The sequence below is a fragment of the Argiope bruennichi genome, chromosome 10, assembly GCF_947563725.1.
Source record: "Argiope bruennichi chromosome 10, qqArgBrue1.1, whole genome shotgun sequence".
NCBI classification, from domain to species: domain Eukaryota; kingdom Metazoa; phylum Arthropoda; class Arachnida; order Araneae; family Araneidae; genus Argiope; species Argiope bruennichi.
Window position 1 is genome coordinate 10,772,898 of NC_079160.1, and position 12,938 is coordinate 10,785,835.

The following is a 12,938-nucleotide window of genomic DNA, read 5'->3' on the forward strand; positions in this document are numbered from 1 at the left end:
TAATGAATTATATTTTGCAATTTGTACAGTAGTCTTAAGAAAAGAAATAATATCTGAAGTTTTATTAAAGAAGAAAGCAAAAACTGGTGTCTGTTTTTAACTCTAAAATAGCACAAGAATATGAAAATTTGACCTTCTGGAAATCTTTTCTACACATATGTTCTACACTTGTTTTAACATGTGTTTTTAACATAAAAGGTATAACACATCTGAGCGAAAATACTGTTAAGGTATCCGAATACGTTGAAAACACCGATTTCCCATTGGTTTGGCCATAAAAATAAATTGTTTGCTTTTTTTTTTTTTGTACGTTTAGATCATTCCTTACAAAACCGCTAGCCATTCTTTGTTTAGTTCATTAGGAAAAAAAAGTTAATTTGATTATAATATATTATATCTGATGTAAGCCCAAACCCAAAGTAGCATTCTGAAACAGAAATTGGCATTAAAATTATAATACATGAAATTTTTCTGGCTTTTTTAACAGACAGTAACAGTAACAGACATTTGTGTGAATTTTGTGAAAAATAAGTAGGAATATGTTGAGCTTATGTAGTAAAGAGTTGAAAGAATTAAAAAATTAATAAAATCAGTGTATATCAAGAAGTATCTACTTATTTCAAGAGTCGCCTAATCTTAGTACTAGACACAGATAGACGCTAGTGCAAGATAGGACAATGTAGAGAGGCACTTTGTGATTATCATAAGGAAAAAATAAGTGGTTCCACAACAACCATTTAAAATGAACATACAGACAATGCATGCCACTAATGGCATAATCTGTGTCGTATTACAAATTGCTCTACAAATAAAAAAAATTATAACCAAGAAAGCAAGATTTTATTATGGTTAAGAATTTTCATTTCATTTCATTAAATGAAAATTTTATTCCCGTAAACTCAAATAGAAAGCGGGATATCTATGGAATTAAATAGCTTTATCTTTGTAAAACGAATATTGATATTTAAAACCAAATTCTGCTCAAATATATCAGTTACTGTATATATATATATAGAAGGATCAGTTTAAGCCTATTTTTCCCAGCGAAATAGCGCCATTCGTAGATTTGAATATGCTGTCAAGTTAACTTGCACTGGAATATAGTTCGACTACTTAATGTTACTTTCCGTAACGACCAGCGCATTATTTTGATGTTGGGAGTTGTTGGTGAATGTGGAAGAAGCTGGTACTTGCTTCCTCTCAGATCCTAACAACTTCCGTAATTTATTTTAAATGGATATAAAAATAAATATTATGCAAAACTCATATAGTAGATTTTATCGAAATATTTGCATAATAATTAGAAGATTTCAACAGAACTTCAAGTGTATAGTTCTATTCGAAATTAATTATCAGAAGTTTTCTCGCATTGCGATTTTAATTCATTTTTCGAATCAAAAATATTATTGACACTTTCAAAAGATCATATAATATTAACAGAGCAACTGAATGAATCTCATTAACTGGAAATTTTCAAAATAAAGAGATACATAAATATATACCAAAAAAGTAACTTTTCTCACCGTTAGGATTGAATCCATGCACATAATCTGGACAGGGTTTGACCACTAGTGTCCCTGCAGCTGCATAGGGCCAGCAAAAAGCGCCATCCCATGTCTGGGGGCAATACAGTCCTGAAAGAGAGCAACGCATTTCAATCGGCATTTTATAATAGCAAAAGAAATCTCAAACTTATTTAATTAATCACTTATTTGATTCGCCCATAACAATATTCAATTATCCAATTTCTAAGCATTTGTACAACAAAGGGAATATTCTGCTTTAAACTTTTAAATACACTTGCTCAGTGTGGCACATTTTGATCGTTTCTCACCATAACAGTCTGCTTTCCGGTGAGAAATCACAAAAGAACTTACACTCCAAATGAATCATGTGGAGCGATGATGCATCTGGTATTTAGCTTATATTGACACAGTATATCGTGTTTTCTTTCTTCTTAAATACATTGACGGAAACTGAGTACAACTTTGGGGTTACTTTTTTTTGTATTGATTCAACTGGAAATTTAAAGCAAAAATGCAATGCTATTCACTCGATCACAATCCATATTCTCTTTGTCTAAGCCAGAGGTTCACAAAAGTTGAGTTGAAACAACACGGTAAATGTATCTTTCCACAACTTGCAAAAATATGGTGATGACTTACAATTTTCCTCAAGCCACACAAAAAAGGCAATATGCAAACAAGCAGCTCGTGTCAGCTTAGAGCCCATCCACTTAGTCAGAAAATCCCTTCTGATATGAATGTTCAATTCAATTTGTGTGAACAATCATTTCAAAGCGGTTCGTTATCATTTCTGTAAACATTAATAATATTTAATAAAAGAATTTTCTTTGGAAAAATTCTTTTTTTGTTAGGAAAAAAAACTTCTTTTTGAAAAAGCGTGCGCTTTCCGTCCCCCAAAAAATTCCTTCCACCAACAAGGATGTAGACCACTGCGTATCCTATTTCCTACAAAAAAATTAGTCTCAATGTTTAAAAGTGTAGAAACCCCCCAGACTAAGTTAATGCATTTATGAATAATTGTCTCCATAAACTGGCAACTATATAGAGCAATAGGCACAAACCTAGAATTCTTACGATGAATCCATATGCTTACTTTTATCCGTTTAGTTATTTCAATTTTTAAATTGTCGTATTCATAAAGACATGGATGGAGAAGCAGACAGAGTTTTCTTTGACGTATTTCTTATAAAAAAATGTGTAGGTATCTCTAAATTTATGGAAAGGTCATGTATCAAATTTCTTGCCAATAACTCGTTGTGTTTGTGAATAACTTCATTCATAGATCGGCTGACATCATTCCAAAAATGCGTTTACAGAGCTCGAAAAGGTCTGAAACGTGACGATTCATAAACATCTCGAGATGCCTCGATGCAGTGGTTGGCGCGATGGCTTCTTCGCGCGAAAATAAAAATAAAAACATTCATAAATGTTACAAGACGTAACAAAAATTGTGTGAAATCTATAAATATAACAAATATTCTCTTAATTTTTAAATGAATTAAAATAATAAAGTTTTTTGAGAAACAAAGTATCATTTAATAACCACTACAAAAAGCTACTCAGCCCTGCCAAAAGGCATTCGAAAAATCTGAATGACCCGGAATATCGCGAAAGCATTGGCAGGTTGAATACCAAGGCCCATCACCGGCTACAATACAACCCTTCCCATAGGACACACGTCTCGTCACCTGTAGCCAATCCCACACCATTTTGCTGAACGGTGAGAACCAATGACCATGCTGGAGGAAAATTCTCAGTCCCCTTTCTGAGACTGCTCCCCTCCCCGCGCCCCGCGATGTGGGAAGATGAAAGAATACAGTCCCGTACTAGTAGTATAAGAGACAATATGCACCTGGAAAAGTACTATTTTTCCCATTTTGTCATGTTTCTTTTCAAAAAATTATATTAGTGCACTATTATTTTGCCTTGGGCGGTATTTCAAGACTGGCTTTGGAATGAAACGAATGACTACCTCATTATTTCGCTATTTCCCAGCGCTGTAAAGAATGGATGTTTTACGGATGACTCCATTGCAGTTGTCGCTTTGACTCGTGCAATTATTAATTAAAAAGAAAAATGGGGCTGTTTTAAGTTGAAACTTTTAGACCTTATATAAAGATACTTTCAAACCTTTGTTTTAATTATTTCTAATACCGGATTGAAATTTAAATTATTCTAACTAAAAAAGACTTTTGTAACGAGAGGAAACTAAAATATCAGCATTTTGGTTTATGACTCATTTAAGTTTTACATTTTCCGGTCGTTTACAGCATATTTTATTCATTCCTCAAGAAAGTAGAGAAAAGTATAACAAATTAGAAAGAAAAGTAACATATTTCTTTCATTCATTCCCTCAAAATTTTTGAGCATTTTCACATAAAAGGTTTCACTTGAGTTACGCTTCCCTAGTTTATTCCTTATTATGTTTCTAAAGTTTATTTTGTTAACATTTAGATAAATGATAATTTTATAAAACATTGATTTAATAGATATATTTCACTTAGAAAAACGGTAGCACAGGATGTAAAATAAAGAAGAGAAAGACAAGGTAACACATTAGAAAGAAAAGTAACACATTTTTTTTTTTTTATCAATTCCAAAATTTGTTACGTGAGTAATTTTACGTAATTGGTTAATAGCAATTTACACTTGAACAATTTACTTCATTATTGTATTTCTGCAACTTATTTTGTTAATATTTAGATGTCTTTTTAAAAAGTATTCATTTAATTAGATAAGTCCATTCATTCATTCAGAAAAAGGTGAATCAACACATAGCACAGGTTATCAACACGACGTCATTAGTTTAGTTTTTTAATTTGCTTTTGTAACATCGCACTAATTACATAATATTATATAATATGCCATTTTTCATAGAACTCGGAATATTTGTTTTGCGATACATTACACCTAAGAACAAAATATTTTTAACCAGTTCTTATGAATAAAAACACGTTTATATGTACGAAAGTAATAAATGAAGCAAATGATGGTATTTAAAAATTAGTTTTAAATAATCTAAATATAAACTATCATAAAATAATTCATTTCATCTTTTGTTAGAATTCATTGGTAGGTCCCCAAAATTAATTTTCCTTTCTTTAACCGCTGCTGCATGTGCATGTAAATAAACAGCGCCTGACAAGCTTCTCAGTGCTCCTGTCACTTGAAAATACAAAAGAACGAAGACGTTATTCGACTGAAAAAAAGAACATTCTTGCAACTTCAAAGCATTTCAAATCAAGAAATCATTAAATTTAATTAATTATATCTGGTTGAATAAGTTTTTCCTTCAACTTAAGGAAAGTTTTTTTTAATGGATTAAAAATAATGAACTTACCTGCCAATAAAATATGGACGAAAATTAGAAACAGATAATTATTTTTCTTTTAATATTTGAAAGTAAAATCCAGCACTTTTTTTTTTTTGCTAATTAAATATAATGAGCAATGCTTTCGAGATTCTGTCACTACGGACAATACAAGAAAAGAAAAAAAAATTAAAAAGAATGATTTTTTTTAGTTTGCACAATTGGAAATATTACTGGTGAATTTCAGGTCAAGTGACAACATAAATTTTAGCAAATATATCCTTGGATTTTGTAAAACTGCCTGGCACTCAACAGATGTTGACACTATTTATAATGTGAAATGGTACTGAAATTAATTCGTTTCTTTTGACTATATTAAAGAAACATCAAATTTTTTTCTTTCGTTCGGCTCTATTATGTTTACGTAATTAAAAAAAAAATGTATTTACAAATGAACACAGTCGGTGACAGTAGATTTCTGATGGTCAAAACTATCATGTTTTACCTTTTTAATATATATATACTTTATATGTCTTATATACTGATTAAATGAATATACACACAGAATATCTAGTTATACCATAGAATATGACTGGAAAAAACCCACCAAGCAATTTAATTCTTTCATTTTGAAACAGATCAGTAAACTTTGGTATTATATTATTGTTAAGAAAATTTAAACGCAATTTAGAAAAAATTATTTATTGCTAAACAGACGTCATTTTAATTTTAATTTTAATATATAAACGCACAGTTTTAAGACAATATAAAATGGGTTTCGGAAAAGAATTCATATTTTTAAACAATAGTCAGCACCCCGTTCTCCAAGTTACCAAACCACATTAGTGGGATGGCATTTAATACTCGGCCAGAGATTTAACGTGCTCTAGGCTTGCATATAAAGAGGATTTTTACGAGAATCGAGTTTGAAACCAGGAAATCTCTGATCTCGAATTTGAGAACTTACCAACCATTCAATAAATCAAATAGAACCAAATGAATCTTCATTTCGCCTTCTCTCAATAATCCGTTTCGCTGCTAAATCAAGAAACCATATATATAAATATTCTACACATTTTCATTTGTTCTCCATGCATTTTTATAGAAGATAATAATTCAAGGGAACATCGCTTTGATGTATGATGAAGCGTGTTAAATATGGGGAGGATTGTGTGTGTGTGTGTGTGTGTGTGTGTGTGTGTGTGTGTGTGTGTGTGTGTGTGTGTGTGTGTGTGTGTAACATAAGTTTGCAGATGAGTAATCGATAAGAAGACAAATGAGAATTAAATTCAATTTATTTTTCCACGGGAGGACATGGTTAATATATATAAAGATAAAGGCGGCATACGTCGATTTGCAAAAGAATACAAGACAAAAGTGAATGAAATTTTTACTAAGTGTTTTTAGTGTAAGATTATTGTAGGGATTTCATAACATTTGTCGATTCAGGAAAAGGGAATCTTAGGGTTCTTTGGAAGTTATACCGTGGGCGTCAAGGACTTTTATCCCACAGTTTACTCGCGAGAACTACTTAATCATCCATTTTGTTACTCCTCTGAGTAAACTAACCCAAATTTGACAAACAAAGTTAACAGTGAAATGATGTCGAGGAGGCATACAGTTGAAAGCAGTTTCCTTAAAACATCTTTTATTGATTACAAAGTATAAAGTCAATGTGCTCATTACTGGAGCAATCAAAATAATGCATTAAATATTAAAATCTAAGTTCAAATGAACATCACCAAACCTTGATCAACAGATTCGAACCATTCATGCTTTCTGTCTAACATTTAAATCAACTGAAAGAAACTATCTTAAAATGGTGAAGCAACACACCAGTTGCATACACCTAACTTTTTCTTCCTCGACTGAAGAGCGTAAACCACGTCTCATATTCTAATTTAAAAAAAAAAAAAAAAAAAAACTTACACGAGGCGAGTTTAAATAGTAGCCAAATTTGCATTGCAGTTGCTGCCAACCACAAATCACGAAACTTGAAAAAAAATGGTCGGGTTTGAATCGGTTTGTTTACTTGAGATCATGGCACGGAATTGGAAAAAACACAAGGACACCATGAAAATTCGGATCCAAAATAAATTTCTGTATGGATCCTTTCTAAATGTTCAACACATTTTTTCGACCGTGTATTAAAAATAATTAGATAAAAAAGTGAAAATTGGAAATAAAAGAAAATTTTAGAATAAAATAATATGGACTAATTTAAGGTAAAAAATTAGGAAATTAATAGGATCTAAATTAAATGAATAGCTATCCAGATATTCCTCTTCTAATATATATATATATATATATATATATATATATATATATATATTAATAATTTAGTCTTTCTAGAATTAAGGATTTCATTTTTCAAAATAAATGTCTTAAAACTAAAATTAATAAATATCCATTCCAAATTTTCCGCCTTTTAAATGGGCTTTCCGTAACTATAAAACACATAGCAACATTCCTTTGCGCCAACTTTCCCTAGGAAAAGAGTTTATATTGAATTTATAGTGTTTCCTCTAACTTTCCAACACATTTAGATCCGCTCCACAATGCACTTCTCACTCGCTCCTCTATTGATTCCCCGCGCACGTGATAACTGAAAAGAAGTATTCGGAAGTACTAGAAATAAAAAAAAGAAAAGAAAAACATTCGTGCATCCTAATATAATTCGAGTTTGATTCCGAGAGCAATGCAAACGGAATTTTATCCATGTGGCCTGGAAATTGAAAAACTTTTGCGGCTTGTATAAATGTGGCTGGCGCTTCTCTCGCATTTTTGTCGCAGTCAGCGCGAGAGATTACTTTATAAAACAGGTTGTTAGTGAAGTATGAGTTTGGGTGAAAAATTAAGAAAATTCGAAGAGTTTCGATAGTTTGTCCCTGTGATGTAAATTTCTTCTTACTGACTAGAAGAAGAAATTTTCACTTAGATGAAGTCTGCTTCAATATTTCTATAGGCACCCAACTTAGCTTCATAAAAAATGTTTATTCTGTTAGAGATGAGAAAGAAGAAACACAGTGCTTTTTTAAACATAAAAATTCAAGTTGTTATTATTTAGATGTATTTGAAGAAAATTCCTTTTATGATGCCATCGGTATATCATAAAGGTTATTTTTAGAATTATATATACGTTTAGATAATTTTCTCAAACAAAGCATGGAAATATTTTTGTACGTTAAAAAATTCATCTAAAAGGTTATGTACTGAAATAGGAATCATTTACCGTAGTACAGTTTTTTTAATCCTAAATATTTAGAACAATTTTTATTTGAAGCAACTTTGCTTCACCGTAGTAATGAAAACAAGTTAAATTTAAAACTGGTATGCACGCCTCTGAAGTAGAAAATAATCCTTCTATTAATAATTTAGAAATCAAAACAGAATCATAAAGTATTGATAGAGATATACGAAATAAGTTTAAATTTTAATGACATTCACGATGGCTTTCAACCTTTGAAAAATGTTTAGGAATTTTATTATGATATTCAATGTGGCTTAGTTTCATTTTTCAGTGCCTTTTTCTTTTAAAATTTTGCTTTGACAGACAAAATTTTAATGCAAATAGTTTCTGTTTTTTTTAATATACCAAAATAGTAAATGTGTCATTTAAAACTTGTTTTACTTTAATTATTACTTCTGGATTTTAAATATATATCATAATTCATTAAAAGGAATATTATAAATTAATGTGATCACGTTTTTTGAAGGTTTTTACTACATATGACTCTTTACTGTGGATTAAATTAAAAGGAATCGAATAAAAATTAAGAGAAATATTGAAATGTCATCGGGATCACACAATGTACTTTTAAAAATACAAAATAACAAATTTAGTAAAAATCAGTTACAAAATTTATAGTTCATAAATATTGGGTTTATAAATGTATAATTTAAATAAAAGTGTGTAAAAATTTTTTAATACCTGAAATAGTCAGGGGCTTTCAATGAATTATGAATTGCAACACAAGAAAATTAAAAGAACCACAGGACAGAATATTCATTGAAAGAGAGAAGAAATGCATTCGTAACAAAGCCTAAATAAATAAGCAAAAGGATTAATCAAAATCAAATCTCAAATACCAGTAAAGAAATTAATAAATTTAAAATCTGACTTCCGGCAGAAAGTTATAGATTTCATTTTTCTTTAAATTTATCATCTTTAATCAACAATGTGTTGCTTCACTCCGTTCATTAAGTAGCTTTGTCATATGCAGAGTTTTTAAATGACTGTCAAATAATGTTTTGAACTAATCACATTCATTTCTCATTAATAACGGTCTGGGAATTCCATGCAGTGAAATGGACTCCGCTGTGGTCATTTCCATTTCAACTGGTCACTGCCACGGACTTTAAATGTATAAGTTTGTTGGACATGTTACAGATATTTTCAATTAGTAACTCTTAACTGTGTTTCACATGGTCCTGTCACGGCCACGTGGTTACACGTCAGAATCGTGTTCAACGAGATGAATAGGATGCTTACCGATAGGTAAATGAAAGATGAGAAATTGGCACAAGGGGTTTAGTATTATAGTAGAATTATAAAGGGATTAGTAGGGGAGTAAAAGTTTCTGTTTCTTGATTTATTCTTTTGCATTTTCACAAATGATTAAGCATTCTGTTTTTCTCTATATTATTTTTGCCTAAGTACGATTAGCCCCTTATATGAGAAAAAATACTTAGAAACGCAGAAATAATTTGAAATTTTCGTTACAGGTCGTCCAACCTTATACTAATCTTATTTATATTAATAGGTTTAAAGTTTCTAATCAATAAAAAAGTATGAAAAATATTAAATATTGATTTCTCAGTTCCATTCAAGGGTCTAAGTTTTGAAAAATACGGCAAAAAAATATCAACATTTATTTTTGTGCTAAAATGATGCCGGTTACAGTTTTTGTTTTCTAACAAGGCCTAAATTCTCTTTCACTTCATTTTCCCGATCGTCTAAAAATTCTGGATAATTGGAGGAAGGATTTTTGGCTGCATTGGATAGTAAAATTTGAAAAAATCTTATTCGACATTCTGTTGTAAAAAAAATCAAGCATCGATGTTATTGATTGATCACAGCGATACAATTTTATCAATTGAATTTCTGTGATTTTATTATATTATTTTGTTTCTGTTTAACTTTTTTGTGGTATGTATTATAACTTCATTGTATAACAATTATTGCATTGAAATCTTTTTGTATAACTATTATCGTATTGTAACTTTCATTGTATACTTATCATCATTGTTTTGTTAGGAAACTGTTTCTACTGTTGTTATTGTTTATCTAACTAAGTATTTCCAGAAAAGTGGGTGGTTTTTATGTTGATTATATAGATGTGGTTTCGTGATTGTTGCTGTACTGGAGAAATTCGGTACGTTCTTCTTAGAGGGATTTGGAATTTGTGTTGGTTGCCGATTTTCGGTATCAACAACTTCGCTTGCGTCTTTCCAGCACTGCCATTTGACCTTTGGCTTGGTTAGGGTTTGTTTATCGTATCTTATTGCCTTGATGATAGAAAAATTATGTTTATAAACAATATGTTATGATTTCAGTTAATGCAAAAGACCTAAGTTTTTAAATTAAAGTAAAATACAGGTTTTAATTATTTTACTAAAAAGTGGTAACTAACTTAAAGTTTAAATTATTGTAAAAATAAATTTTACAAATAGTTTAAATTATAAAAGAACACCATTTATGGATAATTCACACATTTTGTGTTTCACTTCTATAAGACTATATTACTTTTCAGCTCTTCATTTATTTTATAATTTTTTTTCTTAAAATGACCCAGAACTTATCACAAAAAGATGGCTGCAATTCCAGTTTCCCTCATACGATCTAAATTGGATACCAATTTGAACCATCCAAACAAGAAGGATTTGTTAAGTTTTATTGATTTAGTCAAAATAATGTTTTAAATAGAATTTTTATAGGCATTTTTATATTTTTATTCACTCACTTTTTTGATAATTCAGATTGGTTTGGAACATTCCTCAACAGTTAAAGCTTAAAGAATGAAAAAAATCTAAAGTTTTCGAATTAAGATAGTTTTATTTCAACAAATGCGTCAAAATAATATCGTTTATTAAGTCAACTTCAAAATGGATCGTTTATTACAACATATACTTATATGAAAAGATTAATTCTTCCTTTATACTCTACGCCATTATCTGAGGGAGTATGGTGAAGTTAACTATCATCATTTTTGTCACCAAGTCCGGATTCTTGTTTTTATCTTGTTCTCTAATATTAATATTCACACTTCTTGAATTATACAAACTGTCTTTTAGCTTTAAAGTTCTTTAACAAGCAACGACTTCTTTATTCTAACTATAAATATGACCTTTCTCAAAAGCTATTACCATCACTTAAAGGTTACGTGACCTCATGACCTTTTCTTAAACGCCGTTTAATATTTTCAGCTACTTAAGGTTTTACCAACGTTTTGAATACACCGGGGAAGTTTTTAAATTACGTTGGCGTGTCTGAGATTTTCTGAAAAGATTTGCATTACCAATTAGCATAAAATGTGGAGTATTCTTTTGTAGAAATGCTTACTTCATAAAAAAAATTCTATAAATAGCAATTGTAATATGTAAGGGAATAAAAAAAGCTTCTTATGACGTTAAATATTTACATATATATTCTTTAATTATTAATATTAAAATATTTTGCATTTTTCGAAAAGAAATTCCTATTCTTTTAGACGGCAAATACAGGACGATTCATATTAAATTGGACAAAATAAACCATACCTATGGATGCTGTAATTAATTTGCTTTGATAAATCAAATTTATTATGAAACTACAATTACCAAAGTTTCTATAGCTGTCCCTATGAGTACAAAAGGCCCCAAAACATTATTTCAATATCTTCATGTTATTAGCCGGCTTTCAGAATATCGAAAAACGTCATCCAAATATCGTACAAGTTCCTGCTCTGATAAGGGTTGTATGTATGCCCTTTTGGTGACACGGCAAATATCTATGTGATATTCCACATTTATAATTCTCTGTTGACGAGTCCAACAAATCAGCTAACACACACCACAATTTCATTTCAAGCATATTTAATTTTGCACTCACACGACCTGTTGTTTTTTCAGAATTCCATGAAATCGTTTCAAGAAGTGCTCTCACAGGTGGTCATTATGGGATGGTTTTCTTAATGAAGCACCTTGTGTACTGAATCTGCTTCATCCATCTTTCGATGTTGTGACAATGAATATAAAGGAAGAAGAAAGAAGGAGAAGAAGACAACAACAATATAAACGAAGATGTTTTGGCGAATTCCAAAACGCAGTTGTTGTTGTTTCTAATAGCACCTCTCATAGCCAAGCCCGCTGACAAAGTCAGTAATTTTAAGCCGAGAGTGCGTCTTTTGTTTTTTAGTAACGCCATCTAACGCCAAGAGTACGTCTTAACTACTCACGCATCACAACCTTTTTCACAGAGCGGATTTCATCTATGCGTTTCATTCACTGATCCACAGATCGTAATTTAGACCTGATTCAGAGAACGATCACCTCTGAACCAGTACCTCCAGTTGTATTACTAGCAACATGGAGGACTTTGTGACCACGATAGATTTACACGTGCGACAGCCACCACACACACACACACTAAGAGCCTTCTGCCGGAAAGGTTCGAACTCCCAACCCAAGGGATGCGAATCCAACGCCCTATCAACCAGGATATGCCGGCCTCGACAAAACATACTGATTCTTCCTACATAGAAGACACCATTTTGATAGTTAAATATATATTGTTTATTCCGCAATTGCAAAGATTTAAACCGCCATAATTTGATAATTATAATTCATGTACATATATGGATACTGCAAATTGAAAAACTGAACAGATAAAAAAAATAGGATAAATATTCCATTTATAAACAAAAAACTTTCTTTTATGAAAGAAGAACAATAAGAAAATTAAGAATTCAACTGCGCATGGTAAATCCCAAAACAAGTATCGGCACATAATCCAAAGTCGCTTTCTGTACATTTGTATGAAGTATCCCTCCGTCTTTTATATTTCCTACAAACAACATATTTTCTTCTCAATTTGCCTGTTGCACTTAAAATTTTTGAAGAGA

At 30.7% G+C, this 12,938-nt stretch overlaps 1 protein-coding gene across 3 annotated transcripts in view; it reads right to left on the reverse strand.

Moving 5' to 3' along the window:
- LOC129989178 (parathyroid hormone/parathyroid hormone-related peptide receptor-like) overlaps window positions 1-12,938 on the reverse strand; it is a 334,785-nt gene that overhangs the window by 97,757 nt on the left and 224,090 nt on the right. For all 3 annotated transcript variants that reach the window (XM_056097548.1, XM_056097547.1, XM_056097549.1), the window contains exon 3: window positions 1,524-1,634. In XM_056097548.1, the coding sequence (XP_055953523.1) occupies window positions 1,524-1,634 (111 nt within the window). The remainder of the gene's footprint in view (window positions 1-1,523; window positions 1,635-12,938) is intronic.